Source organism: Phyllostomus hastatus, unplaced genomic scaffold (assembly GCF_019186645.2).
Source record: "Phyllostomus hastatus isolate PE091 unplaced genomic scaffold, TTU_PhHast_1.1 phas_scaffold_39, whole genome shotgun sequence".
In the NCBI taxonomy this organism is placed as follows: domain Eukaryota; kingdom Metazoa; phylum Chordata; class Mammalia; order Chiroptera; family Phyllostomidae; genus Phyllostomus; species Phyllostomus hastatus.
The window spans coordinates 15496820-15515516 of NW_025334028.1; the positions used below are offsets into that span (position 1 = coordinate 15496820).

General features: G+C 34.8%; 1 protein-coding gene across 3 annotated transcripts in view; it reads left to right on the top strand.

The window, feature by feature from the left end:
- CCSER1 (coiled-coil serine rich protein 1) overlaps positions 1-16121 on the top strand; it is a 1274087-nt gene extending 1257966 nt beyond the window's left edge. For all 3 annotated transcript variants that reach the window (XM_045820200.1, XM_045820201.1, XM_045820199.1), the window contains one exon: positions 15262-16121. In XM_045820200.1, the coding sequence (XP_045676156.1) occupies positions 15262-15747 (486 nt within the window). In that variant the 3' untranslated portion in view covers positions 15748-16121. The remainder of the gene's footprint in view (positions 1-15261) is intronic.
- Positions 16122-18697: the final 2576 nt, after the last annotated feature.

The window sequence follows — 18697 nt, forward strand, 5'->3', positions numbered from 1 at the left end:
CATCATTCTCATCTATCTACATATTACCCATAGCTTCTAGATACCTCCACTTCTAATGCTTCCTTTCAAATCCTTTCTTTCAGGAATAATTTAATAACCTAAGTCATACCAAGGTTTAAAATAACTTTTCTGGAAGTTATATGGAAATAATTTCTCCACATAGCCTGGGTATATTTTGTATATTAAGCAAAATCCAGAATTAATGACCTAATAATATATGATATACCTAAAGGAATCGACAGAAAAGTGGTATTTTAATATCAACCAAACCACTGGGAAGGGTATTTATTTCATCTTTTGACAGATAAAGAGACATCATAGTATATAGGACTTGGAATTCAAAGATCTTATATCACTACCTGAATCATCTTGAGCAAGCCAATTGTTATAAAGAGCTTGTTTTCCAACTGTAAAATGCAATTGAGGCATTTGAAACCAATCTTAATGTAAATTTACAGGGATAAATTAGGTTAGTTTATATGAAAATAATGCCTAACATTGAAAGTATATGACAGATAGACTGTAATTATAGTATTCTCCAAATTATAGTGTGTATTTTATTATGTATTATCTTTATTCAGTGGGTCAAACATTCCTAAAGTGGATTACCTTACATTATACTGATATAAAACAACAAATGAATAAGCCAGGCTGTGACAGACAAATACCATATGATCTCACCTTTAACTGCAACATAATCAACAAAAGAAAAAAGTAAACAAAATATAACCAGAGTCATTGAAATTAAGAACAATCTAACAACAGCCAGAGGGGAGCGGGGAGGGGACAATGAGGGGTAGAGTTTTCAGGAACTACTATATAGGACACATGGACAAAACCAAGGGGGAGGGTGAAAGCAAGGGAGGGAGGTGGGTTTGGAGAGGGTGGGGAGATGGGTGGGGAGAAAATGCAGACAACTGTAATTGAACAACAATAAAATAATTTTTTAATGGCTTTTTTTTAAAAGATTTTATTTACTTATTTTTTTAGGGAGGGAAGCGGGGGGGAGAGAGAGAGAGACATCAATGTGCGGTTGCTGGGGGTTATGGCCTGCAACCCAGGAATGTACTCTGGCTGGGAATCGAACCTGGGACACTTTGGTTCCCAGCCCACGCTCAATCCACTGAGCTACGCCAGCCAGGGCAATAAAATAATTTTTAAAAAATTAAAAAATAAAGCAAGTGAGCAGTGTAAAATCATTGTATTTTTATTTCACTTCCTTTCTCAGGTTATCTTGTACATTAGGTAAATAATGTCTTACTTTTAGAAGTCTCCCAGCATAGTTCACTAGGTAAAATTACTGTGTTTTTCAGACCATAAGACACACCTAGGTTTTAGAGGAGGAAAATAGGGGAAAATTTTTTAAAGCAAAAAATGTGGTAAAATATTTAATAACATAAATAACACAATATTTCACCAATGTAAATATAAACAGAACTCAACAGCAGCATTAACCATTATTCCTCCCAAATTTGGGGGGGGTGCATCTTATAGTCCAAAAATATGGTACACCATAGAGAGAATCATTTAAGCAAGAAGTTTAGGATTCACATTATTTAATCAGGTTAGTAACTACTACTAAAAAATATAAGAGGAATAAACAACAGTCTAGATTCTTAATAAATTTTTATATGTACACTATTTCATATATTGGAATAAAACACATATTTCTACATTATAAAGTCATGGTAATGAGCTATAAAAACTTTAAATAACTCATAAAAGATAATATGGGAATATAAGGGATTTTTTGTGATTATTGTTGAATATTGCTTTTATTCAAGAAACATTGCATCATTTAATATGTGCTTGGTACTGGGAATCTGGGTGTCTAGACAAAAGACTCATTTTTCATGTCGCTGTAGTAATTGTCTATTACTGTGTAAACACATAAGAATTATTTTCTTCTCATTTCCCTTAGGCATATAAATTTAGCTTAAGCCCTCACTTATCCTTTTCATTTAGAAATTATATATTTCTGGAATATGAATATAGAATTATACCTGCAGAGGTTTCTTCTGAATTGAATTCTTAATTTAAAAAATATCTTATTGTTGTTCAATAACAGTTGTCGCATTTTTCCCCCACCACTCCTGCCCCACCCCAGTCAAATCCAACTCCCTCCCTTGCTTCCACACTCCCCCTTGGTATTGTCCATGTGTCCTTTATCGTAGTTCCTGAAAAAGCTTCTCGCTGTCCCCTCCCGGCTCCCCTCTGGCTATGGTTAGATTGTTCTTAATTTCAATGACTCTGGTTATATTTTGTTTCATTTTTTTCTTTTGTTGAGTATGTTCCAGTTAAAGGTGAGATCATATGGCATTTGTCCCTTAACCACCTGGCTTATTTCACTTAGCATAATGCTCTCCAGTTCCATTCATGCTGTTGCAAAGAGTAGAAGCTTCTTCTTTCTCTCAGCTTCGTAGAATTCCATTGTGTAAATGTACCATAGTTTTTTGATCCATTCATTTACTGATGGGCACCTGGGTGGCTTCCAGCACTTGGCTATTGTAAATTGTGCTACTGTGAACATGGGGGTGCATAGATTCTTTTGCTTGGTGTTTCAGGGAGTTCTTAATTTTATACCAATACATATATTATAAGCAGTAATTGTCTGAAATTCTCATTTAAATCACCTTTTAACTAAGAATTATTCACACCAATTGGGTTACAACACACACACACACACACACACACACACACACACACACCTCAAGACATCTCATTACTGTCCCTCAGGGTTTCTCCTGTCCAGAGTTCATTTACTCTAGTTATAATTAGAATAGTCAAGCACATGCCAAGTGGCTTATACGAAAACTGTTGCATGTTTGACTTTTCTTGGGAAGAGAGGAACATGCTTTTCTCTCTTGGGAACTCTGCCTTTTAGTTGACCTTGTTAACACTCACCTTGATTTTCTTGTGCAAGTTCTCTAACCCTAGCTGAATCCTAAATGCCCACCAGAAGGATGTAGAATCCCCTAAAGAATTTTGGAGTGATGTTGAGCCAGAAGAAGTAATTTAATTTCAGACAATTTCCTCTTGGTGATGTGTGAAATCTAAAATAATATTCAGTAGGTCTTGTCTGCCCAGCTGTTTCTTTTTTATTATTATTTGAACTTAATACAAGGCTTCCTGCTTGCTAAGCAGTAACTACTTCTGTATAGAATCTCTCTGTGGTAGAGTGTTTCTTAGACCTTTAGCAAAATTCTTCTTTATCACTAAAAACAGATTCCATAGCTAAGGATACAAACAGATGAAGCAATGCGCCAAAATCCACAGAGATATGTCCTGGTGTTTGTAACTTCTTTAGAAATCCTGTTCCTCAGTGATGACAGGAAAAGGACAGTCTGTAATTTTTAATAAATGTAGTTCGAGTTTATACTGACACTTAAATAGCTGTCATTGAGAACGGCACATTTCAGGTCTACCACTTTACTTCACACCAATATATTAGGTAGCGAAAAATAAAAAGGGACATTTGCTTTTTAAGTAGTTCATGACACTCCATTAATATTCCTCCATTTCCTGTCTGTGCTGGAATGTTATTTTTAAGTCCTCTGTTAGAGTACTGAATGAAGTGCTGCCTTATTAAACATATTGGAACCCTAATGCTTCCTTGAATATTCTGAGTGAAGAAACCCTTAGATTTTTAGGCACCATACTGTATGTGGTTTGTATTGCTCTTGTTGATCAAGATGTATGTTTATAAATGCTTCTAATGTTTTTTAATACATTGAATGGTTTAATAAATAAGCTAATATTTAAAAATTAATCATTGGAAGGGCCCAGGAGAGTGTCTGGCCTATAGTGAGCATTGCGTGTTTTCAAATAACATAAAAATTATAAAAGCTTAAATTTGCTGTACTAATGTCTGTAAATTATTTTTTAAAGGGATAGCAATTTCTGTATGTGGCCTTTCTCTTTTTAGAAGTACTCAATTGGTCACTTCTAACATTGGTGACTTCTAACTAATTTAGGGAAGCATTATAGTTTAGGCCAATGCTCAGCTGGGGCATAGAAGGAAAATAAAAAGGCATAAATAGAAATGTATTCCATGATGGAATAGTAATTGGCAGAATTACTATTATTAAAATGTACTTACTATCCAAAGCAATCTACAAAATCAATACAATCCCTATCAAAGTTCCAATGACTTTTTTTACAGGACTAGAACCAATAATCCTAAAAATTGGGTAGAACCACAAAAAAATCAAAGATATAAATTGCAAAAATATCTTGATAAAAAAGAACAAAGCTGAAGGTTTCATGCTCTCTGGTTTCAAACTATTCTACAAAGTGATAGTAATAAAAGCAGTATGGTATTGGCATAAAAAACAGACATATATCAATGTAACAGAATTGAGAGCCTAGATATAAACTCACCCACATATGGACAATTAATTTATAACAGCCAAGAACATAAAATAGGGAACAGATAGTCTCTTTAACAAATGATGTTGGGAAAACTGGACAGCCACATGCAAAAGAATAAGAGTACACCATAAACAAAAATTAAACCCATATTAATATTACTTCCTTAAAATTCCTAGAGAAAAACACAGGTGATAATCTCTTTGAAATTTATCTTATCAATGTTCTGTGGATATGATTTCAAAGGCAAAGGAAACAAAAAATGGAACTACTTTGGGGACCCCCCCAAAACAGAATTTATTATAAAATTGTATATTTATCCTTACATATTTAAAGTTTAGTCACCCTCAAAGTATTCTCCATTTGATGCAATATACCTATCAAGAAGTTTTTTCCACTGCTCAAAACAGTTTTTGAACTCATCAATTTTAGTGCCTTTTAGTGCCTCTCCCATTTTCTGTTTCCTCTCTTCCACATCTGCAAAACGTTTTCCTTTGAGGACATTTTTTCATCCAGGAAACAAACAAAGAAAAATCATTCAAGGAGAGATTGGGTGAATAGGGAGGGTGGGGCACAGGGATCATGCCATTTTTGGTCAAAAACCTCTGAAAACTCAGTGCAGTATGTGCTTGTAAATCACCCATGATGAAATGGGCAAACCTTTTGAAAGAGTATTCAGAAGAAATTCAGTGAAGCCAAATGCAGCCTCTCACAACCATGCCAACTAGTACACTGACACAGCTGGGTTTCCAGAACACTCACCTAGTGGGGAAAGCCTGCACTACAAGGGGCTTGCCCTCTAGAAGATAATTCCAGGTTTTTTTTGGGTCCCTCCTCATAAGTCTAACTAAAAAGTGACTGTACAGCAAAGAAAACCATACTCGAAAGGGAAAGATTTCCCTTCTTTGCAAAAATATATGATCTGCAAATCATACATTTTTAAGGAGTTAATATTAAAGAACTCATATAACTCAATTGCCAAGAAACACCATGATTTAAAAGGGGAGGTGGACAGGAATTTTTCCAAAGGAGACACACAGATGGCCAACAGACACATGAAAAGCTGTGTAATATCATTAACTGCTAGAGAAATGCTGATAAAAACCTCAAAGAATTATCACTTCAGTCCTGTTAGAATGGCTATTAAAAAAAAGACAAAGAAATAACAAGTATTGGATAAGATGTATATCAAAAGGAACTATTCTACACTGTTGGTAGGAATATAAATCAGTACAGCCATGATGGAAAACAGTATGGTGATTCTTTGAAAATTAAAAATAGAAATACCATATGATCCAGCTATTCCACTTATGGGTATTTATCAAAAGAATATGAAAACACTAATTCCAAAAGATATATGCACCCTTGTGTGCATAGCATCATTATTTACAATGGCCAAAATTTGGAAACAATCTAAGTATCTACTGATATATCACATATATGTTACATGTATATGTCTATATATCACATATATCACATATATGGTGTGTATACACACACACAAAATGAGGTCTGTCCAAAAGAAAGTTCAGCCATTATTAATACAAGAACAGTTTGCATGCCATTGATGCAACTTGGCAGTCCAGAAGAGTGGACTGGAATAAGCATGTGTGGACAGTGATGAATTCACTGCACCAGTCAGTGGGGGTGGTAGACACCATTGCATGAATATGTGTACTGTGTGGCCATTGCATGCAAAGTGACAGAGCAAGTACAGCAATGAATCTGCATCAAATTTTGTGTTTAGCTTGAATGCAAAACCTGTTGCAGAAACTATTCAGATGATTCAGAAGGCTTTCAGAGACAATGCAATGAGTGCAGCGCAAATAAAACTGTGGCACAAACACTTCAAAAATTGTTGAGATTCTGTTGAAAGTGATCCACATTCTAGGAGGCCTGCAGCAAACAGAACACATGAGAATGTTGAATGTGTATAGGCTACAAGCCACAAAGATCAGTGACCAACAGTGTGAGAACTAGAAGCTGATCTGAGGATTCCAAAAACTACTGTGTCCAAGATTTTGATGAAGGATCTTGGCATAAAACACCTCACAGCAAAATTCCTACCATGGCTTCTGCTACTAGAGCAGAAGGAACATCATGCTGCTATTGCTAATGACTTGATTCAAACTGCTACCAATGAACTACATTTCCTCAAGTAGGTCATAACTGGAGATAAATTGTAGATCTGTGGCTATGATCTGGAAATGAAGGCCCAGTTGTCTCAGTGGAAGTCACCTGGTTATCCAGGCCTGAAGAATGCACAGCAAAGTCACAGCAAGATTAAGACAATGGTGACTGTTTTTGATTGGGAGAGTATTGTCCATCATAAGTACACCCCTCCAGGCTAAACAATTACTAAGGAGTACTACTTCAGTGTTCTTTGTGAGTTGAGAGATGCAATACAGTGAAAATGGCCACAGCTATGGGCAACTGGTGATTGACAGCTTCATCATGACAATGTGCCCACTCATGCCACATGTCTCATCTCACACAGTTTTTGGCAAAACATCAAATCACCCTGGTGACTCAGCCCCCCTACAGCCCAGGTTTGGTGCTGTGCAACTTCTGCATTTTCCCAAAACTAAAATTACCTTTGAAAGGGAAGAAATTTCAGACTGTTGATAAGATTCAGGAAAAATGATGGGGTAGCTGATGGCAGTTCCAACAAAGGATTTTGCGGAGTGTTTGTACAGTGGAAGAGACACTGGGAGAACTGTGTGAGGTCCCAAGGTGTTACTTTGAAGGGGACTGAGGTGTCACTGCTCTATGAACAATGTTTCTTGTGTCTTCCTCAATAAATGACTCCAGTTTTCATATTACATGGCTAGATATCTTTTGAACAGACCTCATTATTTATATATATATATATAATATACACACACGTAATACTACTCAGCCATAAAAACAAATGAAATCTTGCCATTTGTAATAACATGGATGGATCTTGAGGGTATTATGCTAAGTGAAGTAAGTCAGATAGAGAAAGACAAATGCCATATAATTTGACTCATATGTAGAAATCTTAAAAAAATCCGCATGAAACAACAAAACAAAAACTCATAGTTACAGAGAACGTGGGGGAAGGGAAGATGGGGGTGGGTACTATGAGTAAAGGGGATCAATTTTATAGTGGTGGATGATAACTAGACTTTTGGTGGTGATCATTTTTGGTAGTGTATACATATGTGTAATTACAATATTGTACACATGAAATGTGTATGTTATACACCAATTTTACCACCATAAAATATACTTAATGTTTATTTATAGATTTTAATATATTAGTAATATTATTTGCATGTGCCTTTATTCTTACTACTTTCATATATATATAATCATACTTAACAGTACATAGAGATGGCTTCTCGACTTCACAGTATTTAAAGTTTTTTATTATTCTGCCTTTAGAGTTATGTGTTTATGTATTATAATTAATATATGCATTATAGAGCTTATTCTGTTATTTACTTATTATACCACCTAAGCTGGTGCCTTCAGCATTTATTTTCTGCATTAACAGTGTGACACACCTAATTAATCTTTGCCTAGGCCGGTGTCAAATGGGTCTAGGTGTCACAGACATTTGTTGAGTCTGTATTTTAAGTAATATGTTGCTTGTTTTTCTAAAACACCAAAAATTTTACTTTTATAAATTAGAGAAGATTTTTATACCTTTTTTGCATTTCTCAATCCAAAATGTTTGTATAAATGAAAGACATAGGAGTTGAATTAAATATATTTTAATGGGATTATTTTCCTATGTCTAGTTTTGGTGAAAGAAGTTTGTCTCTACATCATGTTGATACATAGTAAGAAGACAGATTATTAAAAACTGCTGTTTTTTATGGCTGAGTAGTATTCCACTGTGTAAATGTCTTGTAGTTGTTTTATCCACTCATCTACTGATGGACCCTTGGCTGCTTCCATATCTTGGCAATTGTAAATAACACTGCAATTAACATAGGGGTGCTTATGTCCCTTAAAATTAGTGTTTTGGGTTCCTTCAGATATATTCCCAGAAGTGGGATCCCTAGGTCATAAAGCAGTTCCATTTTTAATATTTTTTAAAGATATTGTTTATTTATTTTTAGAGAGGGAAGGGAGGGAGAAAGAAAGGGAAACATCAATGTGCGGCTGCTGGGGGCCATGGCCTGCAACCCAGGCATGTGCCCTGACTGGGAATGGAACCTGTGATGTTTTGGTTCACAACCTGCACTCAATCCACTGAGCTATGCCAGCCAGGGTCATTTTTAATATTTTTTAAATAATGATTTTATTTATTTTTAGAGAGCTGGGAGGGAGGGAGAAAGAAAGGGGAAGAAACATCAATGTGTGGTTGCCTCTCCCATGCCCCATGCTGGGGACTTAGCTCAAACTGAGGCATGTGCCCTGACTGGGAACCCAACCCACAACCCTTTGGTTTGTAAGCTGGCACTCAGTCCACTGAGCCACACCAGCCAGGGCATTTTTAATTGTTTGAGGTATCTCCATACTGCTTTCCACAGTGGCTGTACCAATCTGTGTTCCCACCAACAGTGCAAAAGGTTTCCCTTTTTTCCACATCCTCGCCAACACTTGTTTGTTGATTTATTGATGATAGTTATTCTGAAAGGTATCCTATTGTGATTTTAATTTGCACTTCTCTGATAGTTAGTACCCTTTGCAACAGCATGGGTGGACCTGGAGAACATTATGCTCAGTGAAATAAGCTAGGTAAATATATGTTTTGCTTACATGTGGAATTTAATGAATAAGCTGAACTAACAAGCAAAACAGAGACAGACTCAGAGAGCAGGATGGCAGCTAAGAGGGGAGGGAGAGAGGGATCAAACAAAGAGGAAAAAGGACTCATGGACAGTAGTGTGGTGATTGCAAGGGGTGGAGGGTATAAGGGGGTTACATAGTAATGGAAAAAAACACAATATTTGTTTAAACTGCTACTCCAGCATAACTGCCTTTCAATTCATTCTCCAGAATACTTATACAATGTACTTATTTCTTTTTTCAGTTGCTTTGGTATCTAATGCTATAGATATATTATCATATTGTTTTGGTAGTTATGAAAGGTTTGTTATATCTTCTGAGGTATATCTAGTAGTTACATAATAAACCTTAATAAACTTTTTTTCCTTATTGGGGAGAGTAAACTAAAAGGGAGTTCAAATTACAAAAACATTCCTGAAAAGTAACATGTCCTGCGGGAAAAGTCATTCCCCACTGCTTTCAAGAAAAGAAGCAAACTATACATGTCCACTGTTTGGTAGTTTAAGATCCAAGTGATACAATAATTTGTAGAGATCAAAATAATCAATGAATCAGTGAGAGAAAAATATCAAGGCAAGATAATTCCATATTAAAGGAACTCTGTCAGTGAGAAAAGGAATCATGGTAGGAGATTCTTTTCTGGAAGGAATAAATATTACAGAAGTACTGGTAAATTCCAGCACTGTTAGCAGGGCATCCGGTTCAGTGTTAAACAAAACAGACGATGTTCCTGCCCATATGAAACATGTGTTTTAGTTGGAAACAGGGCTTGGGTGTGGAAATGCATAGTCTTGGGTGTAGAAATGCACAGGAATCAAAGTTTCCGGTGTTGAAAATAAAATATACAGTATCCTGCATTGCATATCTTACTTGATATAGAGGGGTCATTAGTAGAAAACCATGAACTTATTCAAGAGGTGTGTTTCTCAGTGTGAATTATCATTTAGGAGTTACTACTTAGCTTCTCCTGCCACAAGAACTCTGACTGATGATACCAGCTCATTTTAACATAAGTGCATATTTATCTCTTATCTGAATTCAAATTATAATGTTGATATTCTCAGTAATCTTCATGTTTTTAAAATACTATGTAACATTAGACATTTTTTCTAATGCAAACTATTTTTTTTAGCTAGCTTTTGGGAATTTTTTCAAGTGTTTCTATTCCTTTAGGGATAATTCTAAGAGCAAAACTACTATTCTCTGTTAAGTGAAGAACATTTGGGGAACAATATATTTAAAAATTAAATAATCATGTGCTAAGTTCTAATAAATAAAAAAAAATCACAGGATGTTGTTGCCTGATAATATTTTGGTAATTATCAATATAATAAAACATTACTATTTTAATAATAATGTTCATGGTTCAGTTTTAATATAGGCAGGATTGCCTGTGAAGTTTTTCTTTTTTGTGTGAACATCACACTTGACTTTACTAAATGTGCCATCTATTCACCCTCTACTATGAACTCTAACAACAGGGAATAAAATAGCTGTCTGACAATTAAGTAGTCTAAAAACCAGAATAATTATGAGTTTGGGGAAGTTTACTTCCAGTTTTGAGAAAGATGTAGCTAGGCATAAGCACGGAAAATTCCCTCTGGGGATGTGATCCCAAGAGCTTCTGACGGAATTAATTTTTTCGTCATGCTGCTAATTGACATAATTTATTTCCCTCTGGGCTAAGGCAACCAAATACAAATATATATGTGCCAAAATATATTTTTTATACTTTGAATCAAATATAGACTATGCAGAATAAAATATATATTTTTAAATGTAGAATTTTAGAACTGGAAGGGAATTGAATAAATATTAGCATTCCATCAATATCTTTTCATCATCTCTTTAAATAGGCTCAGAAAAAGAAGCCCACAAAGATTAATTTATTTATACAAGGTCACACCATTTGATAGTAGCACAGTCAAGATTAGAGTGTTTGGCACAAGGTTCAATATTCTTGCCACTGTGCCAAACTGCCCTATAATATATTAAATATACAAGTAGGGTGGTAAGTATAGTGGATGCTGTTTTGTACTTCCTGGTTCTCCTTCCACCTCAAATGCACACCCCCCACACACAAACACACACTTTCACAACTAAAGTATTCATTTTCCCAGTTGCTAAAAATTGGCAGCTAATAAATAGCATTGAAGTTAAATTCCTTTCCAAGAATTTCCCTCTACAGAAAAGCTATACTAATAACAATAATAATCCTGCTCACTGAGGGTTACATCCACTTTATGAATTCTCCCTTTGCCAGACCCTGCTTTCTTTGTTCCTCCTCTCTCAAGCCAGGTGTTGGCTTGAGAATACTCTCCAAGAAATGTTTTGTTTGTTGATTCAAATATTTGTCTCAGTCTATTTTGAGGAACCAAACTACCACAAGAAATATAAAATTACTTAAATATTCTGGAATAAATTACTATGCTTTTTAAAAATCTAGATAAAAGTATTCAGTGTGCTTTAGCTTCCAAAGGATAAAATACCCATCTACCAAAGTAATTTCTAGGTTTATTAGTCACTTTATTTTATTACTGTAATTATTATTATTATTGCTGTCAATAAGATAACTATGTCCAGGTATAACTTTAGGTATTTTATACACAGTAGTTTGTCAAATCTTAATAATCCTGTATGTCATACAGGTATGAATATAAATTTTCCCTTCATAGAAGAGGAAATTGGCGACTTAGGAACAGTAAGAAACTCACTGTGGTCACCTACCTAGAAAGTGTCTGATCCTGGTTGATTCTCCAATCGGACTTTAAGCTGCCCGAAGGCAGGAGCTAGTTCTGTTATGAACATCACTGTTTCCCAACATAAAGTGCAGTGCCTTGCCCTCAATAGTAGTCAGTAGTTATTTACCAAATAAATTAATCCATATATATCTACACCCAAATTTTTGTCACCCCTGTGCTACCCAGTCTCCCGTATATATGATGGGCACTGGACTTAATGGCAAACATCATAAAGAACTAAAAAAAGGGGCAGGGGGTATTAATCTAAGATGTCAAAATCGATCTGTGCCAAACAAACAGGAATGGGTAAATTAAATATGCATTTTTTAAAAAAATTGAGAGTTAATTCCTCATATACCTTGTAGGTATCAGATAACTATGTCAAACAAGGAGTACTGAGTCTGTGGGTTGAGTTGTTGGGTCCCTTTAATTTACCTTTATTAAAAGCATATATTCAATTTAGTGTAATGCTCCAGGAGAGTTAAAATGATCACATGAAGAACATAATGGTTGTTTTTCCAAAAGCAATGTAATGGAAATAATATCCACCCACCTCCTCTACTTTATGAGGCAGCATCTATAGAAATACAAAAGAAAAAGATTACCAGTGATAAGTACTGTGATAAATTTGCTGATGTCTCATTTGTCCTGAAACAATTTTTTTTCACAATATTCACAAATAGCAACCATGATGCGTCCAACATTTGGATGCAGATACTTAGCTCAGTGTTGCTTTGGATTTGTCAGTAACTGATTCAATCTTTAGGTAAGTTTCCTGTAGAAGTACAGTTACAAAGATGAAGAGAAAATAAGAGTTTAGATCTCTAAGTTAAATCCAAATACCTGGAGCATTGAAAGAGTCCAGAAGAAGTAAGCTAGAAAAGTTCCTGAAAAATTAAACTTGCATCAAAATAGTTTATTCATTTTTCTCCCACAGAAGTCCCTGAAATGTTTGCTGTAAGTCACACAATGCTTCTTTTATACACCAAATAACCATTCTGACTACCTCTACTCCAAATCTATGGAAAAGTTAAAGTGGCAAATTAGAAATAATAGAGAGTGTCTGCTATGAGTAAGCACATAATAAAAAGCAGAATCACCATTTAAAAATCAAGACAATTAAAAAAAAGAAAGACTGGGCATGATTGGTAAAATACCTCAATCTGACATCACTGCATAGATAGACATCCCAAGGGTATCCCATTACCAACCTTAGTTTTGCACAAAAGCTGGGAGATTCATCTTAGTAGGCCTCTATTAATAATAATAGCCTTATTTCTCAATAATCTCAAGATTACTTCTCAATAATCTTGAGGCCTCAATTTAAATTACAAGATTTTTCTACATGTAATTATTTTTGAAAAATGTGATACATTTTAGAAATACTCCCATAGAAATACTGGGAGGCAGAAAGAACTTGTGGTTAGCAAGCAAACTGTCTACCCTATACTAGCTGTAGGCTACAAGGGTACAAACTCACTGTGCTTCAGATTTCCAGTCTGTATAATGATAACAGAAGCTACTTCAAAAGACTTGGAAGGATTAAATATGTTATGCCATTTAAAGAATGCTTGGCATATAATGCATACTCAATAAAGAGTATATATTATTATCTCAAGCAGATAAACTTTATTCAGCAAATATTTATTTTTAAGTGCTTACTGTGTGTCTGAGAACTGGGTTAGGAGATAGATTGGAGATAAGAGAAGAGGATGGACAACTACATGAGCAAGGACCTGATGTAAAGGGGGATGAAGAACAGAGAGAGAAAGCAAAGGTCATTTCTAGGTGCTGGCCTGATAGTGCTGCCATGTATTGGGAAGGAGGGTATCTAGGGAAGAATAGGTTTCAGAGTCAAAATCGTGTTCATATTTTTGGTTTTGTTTTATGTCAAATTATTCATATTAATTCATCAAAGTGATGATGACTAGATAAGGAAATTGGGGCTCAATGTGGAGATCAGGTTTGCAAAAGTGATTTTGCAAACCATGGGAACCATGGAAAGAGGAGCAATTAAAACTACACCATTTAGATATCAAGTATACAGAAATTTTCATTGGCTACTTTAGAATGTTACATATCTACTTTACTCTCTTCCCTCTTTCTCTTCCCTTTTTTCCTCCTTTTTAGTATCAACAATATATCCTACACTTTTGACACCAAAACAATAAGACAGCTGATCAGTTTCTAGCTCAGTGCATTTTTCCAAGCCAAGACAGTGTTCTCTTCAAGAGGAATTCTGCTGCCAGCTTGTAATCTTTGCTTCTCCACAGCATGATTCAATGAGCTATGTTTTGTTTCTATTATTAGAGTATAAACTTGTGAGAAAGAAGATGCCATGTACTTGTGTACCTGACTTGGTTTAGTAAACTGCATTCAAAACCCTAAATAAAATAAAAGCTGAAATTCCTTTTATGTGCTCTATTGTTTTCCTTAGGTCATTGTTGTGACATTGTTTATGGTTCCTTAAATTTCTAGGTTACCACTTTGCTGATATAAATAATGGTATTAATAATTCTAAAACTCTGCACATTTACTTAAGTAAATGTGTATTAAATCTAACAAAAAATTATCAGACTCATATATTGATGTTCATTACTTATTAAAATTATCTTTATTCTCAGATAAGCCTATGGAATTCAAATTTAGGAAATTTGATAAATTTCAAAATGATTTTAGTTCAATGATAAAAAGAAAGCTAGCAGGCCATGAAAAGACCTGGAAGAAACTTAAAAGAATATTGCTAAGTGAAAGCAGCCAATATGAAAAGGCTACATACTGTACAATTCCAAATATACAACATTTGGAAAAGATAAAATTATAGAGGTGGTAAGTATCAGTGGTTGTCGGGGTAGGAGGAGTAGTGCAGAGATGAATAGGCAGAGCGCAGGGGACATTTTCAAGGCAGTAAAAATACTCTATTCTAATAATGAATAAATGCCATTATAATTGTGTCCCTACCTATAGAATGTACTGCTTCAACAGTTAATCCTAATGTAAATATGGATTTAATGATCATGATATGTCAATGTAGGTTCATCCTTGGTAAAAAAAAAAAAAAAAAAAAAAAAGGCTACTTTGGTGGAGGCTATGCATGGAATATACAAGAAATCCCTGTACCTCCCTCTCAATTTTGTTATAAACCTAAAATGACTCTAAATAAAGTCTTTGAAACAGCCCTTTCTAGAGTAACTTAACTAATTAACCACTATTGGTAATAATGCTGCACTGATAACTTTAATCTCATGGAGAATTCCATTGATTTTTTAAGCTTGTTGAAAATACAGCGGTTTGCACACAGAATGTCAGAATATCACTCTGTAATCTATGTATGCTATGAATGTATTTTTTTAAAACATCATTTCTTTCTGTGTCCTTATTACAGGCTACATATCGAAATCGAATTGTGAGCCAAAGTCTCAGCACAAGGGACAGAAGAGCAATGCATACACCCACCGAGGACCGTTTTAGATACTCGTCAGCTGACCAGACAAGCCCCTACAAAAGCAAGACCTGTCAACTATCGAGTCTATGTTTAAGTAGTTTCTTGAAGGACAAGGAGCTATCAGAAGTTATAAAACACTCAAGAGGAACTTACGAAACCCTCACTTCAGAAGTCACCCAGAATTTAAGGGCCACTGTTGGGCAGAACTCTCTGAAGCCAACAGCTAAGACTGAAGGGCTCGCCACCTTCTCAGAGAAACCAAAGGACCAAGCGGCTGTGGCCAGACAGCATTCAACCTTCACAGGCAGGTTCGGACAGCCACCAAGGGGGCCAATCTCTTTACACATGTACAGCAGAAAGAATGTTTTCCTCCATCACAATTTACACACCACTGAGCTGCAGACTCTAGGCCAGCAGGATGGGTAATTAAATCACCTTAGTCTTGGCTCTGGGTAGGATAAGATGGTCAGTGTTTCTCCTTCATAGATCATTTAAATTGTCATGTACTTCTTACTACTTTTTATTTTTTTGTTACAAAGAATTGTGTACTTTTTTTTAGAATAAGGGTCCAAGCATGTTAATTGAAATAGGTTTGATAGCCTTGAAGACTTTATTATATGTATATGTATAATAAGTGGGGCCATCTTGCAGGTTTATACAGCTCATAATTTATTTTGTCTTTATCAATCACTGATATCCACTGAAGTTCCAGAAAGTAATATCAAAGAGCGCTCTGCTCACTGAATGGTGTTACTGTGAAAATAGATGTGAGGAACAAGTAGATGAAGGAATTGTAAAGAATTTTAAATGACATAGTTGATAGAAGGTGAAGAGAAGAGGTATTTTAAAGTCTTCTGTTTGGTGGTGTATTCATTTGAAGAATGAAGTTTGCTTGCATGTAACCTAGAGATACCTCTGTCTCTCTGTTGCATACATTCAAGCTTATCTCACCATACAATAAAGGAGGGAAAGCTATTTCTTTGACCTCCAAATGTATAGCTCACACTAGCTCACAAAGGATTTTAGACTGAGTAATTGCTAGCGGAATACAGAATGTCAGCTCCAATCTTCAAAAAATGTTGTTTTTAGTTTTTGTTTTTGACATTGAAGAACCAAGACATAACACAGTGAAGTGGTAACATTGGCTAAAGCTGGTCAGATGATGCATTAAGCATGATACGCTTGCTCTTTGGATCATGGCAATATCAGAATATTTTTAGAAGTTTTATGGATGGAACATTCTAAGAAAATTATTTTACTTCACTTTCCTTGTATTTTTTAAATTTTCAATTATTTCTATGTATATTCAACTTCACCCTATATACATCAACCCATACATGATGAGTTGAGGAACAGAAAGTCAGTTTCTAGGTAGCCCCTTACACAATATTCTGACTATTTAGTCATCTAGATATGGAAGAAAAAGTAAAAAATGTGAACTTTGGCAATTTGATTTTAGAAATACATCTCTAACAGGAGTATTTAAAACTCATTTGATGAGGTCTATTATGTTTTACATTTAAGTGCACATGAGATTGATCAATAAATCTAAATAATTTTTTTATGGCTAATTAGTACCAGAGCTGGATGCAGCTATAGAAATAAATAAATACATACATACATAAACATATAAGTAAATAAATAATAAACAAACAAATAAGTAACAACCAGTAGGAATAATGGCTGCAAATTTCTCATATGAATATAAAAGTTAATAAAAGTCTCCACATTAGGCATTGTCCATGCAAATTGAAACTTGTCATATCTACTGCATGATCTGTTTTACTTGCATTCTCTGACAGACAGAGTCCATCAGCGTGTGCAAATGAAAGGAATAAAGGGAAATTGAGGTAGCAATTTTGAGCATGGCATCTGACTGACCTGCTTAAATATGTGGAATGCATCTCCTAATATAAAATATATTTGAGCTCTATGCTTTGGGTGAAAGTCATCAGATTCCTCCCCTAGCTTTAACTACTAAACATAGACCTATTTTCCAACTTTGATCAGAATTGACAAGAGTACAGAGTCTAGTGCACATGTTATACTTGTAACTCTAAAGATAGACACATGTGCATCAAGAAAAATGTTTGCCAAATGTTTTCTTTGTGTGTTTGTAATTCTGCCAGAAGAGAATGATACACACTACAATTTGCTTGGCTTAAATAAACTGCTATCTAAAATCTCCACTGTAGTTTAGAAGCTATAACATTTATGCAGATATACATTTTGGGCTGGGCAATATTTAAGACATGATAGAAAAACAGAAAATTATGATTATTAATTGTGGAATTCAGTTTTATTTGTCTTAAAATTGATATATGTTGCTACACTATTTGAATTCTGTAAATAAATTAGCATGATAAAATGGTCAAGGATTTTTTTCCGAGGATATGGAAGAACTATGTATCACAAATAATGTTTTTGATTTAGATCTCTGGAGTTTATAGTTTTGTTTTCCTGGAAGATAGACTTTTGAATTATGCTTTGTAAAAAATAATGTACTTAAGAAAATCTGTCATTTAATAGACATTTTAAGAGATGTTTTAAAACTAGTATTTTCTTGAAAAACCTTTTTTAAAACTGAAACATTCAAAAAAGAAAACCTGGATTAAACAATTCAATTTTTAAAGGAGGGATATTTTTTGGAAATATCATCTTAAAGCTGTTTTGTACCAGTATTTTCAGCATTGTTACAATATTATTTGTAATACTAAGTGTGACTCAGGCCTGGAGAAGGTGTAAGCCCACCATGCTCATGTACGCCAGGAACTGTACACAGGGCTCCTCTGTAAATTTCTCTGGTGTACTATAGTAACTCAAAACTCTGGCATGTGGGCATTCTTTCAGCAAACCGATTTCTTTGTATAAAATCTCTAGTTTTCTAAGACAGTTCCATGTACAAAAATGATTTATACATTTCTCCAAGGCAGTGCATATCCAAAGACAGGACATGGGGGGTGGGGGAGTGCTTGTTTTTCTGATGGGAGCAGTTTCCTTTTCTTTCCCTTACTCTTTCTTCTGTGCATGTGTATGTGTCGCTAAGCCTAAGTAACCGTGTAAAATTTCTGCTGCAAATTGTCTCTTCTGATTTTAAAATGTGTTTTAAAGGACACTTAAGAAGAGATATCCTTGAGGAAAAGCTGTTTCTACCTGAAATAAACTGCTCCCATTTTTGTAATTATTGAAACATGGAACTGTATTTCTATGAACTCAGTGATTTTTTTCAAATAATTTTATATGCTAACAGAGTTACAGTGAAATTTTGAATTATCTCTCAATCTATTTTTGCTTCTTTGGAGCATCTTGGTCTGTGCAAATGACACCATGAAACTGTAGCTGCAGAGCTAAAGGTATAACTCTACAAGTATCAATA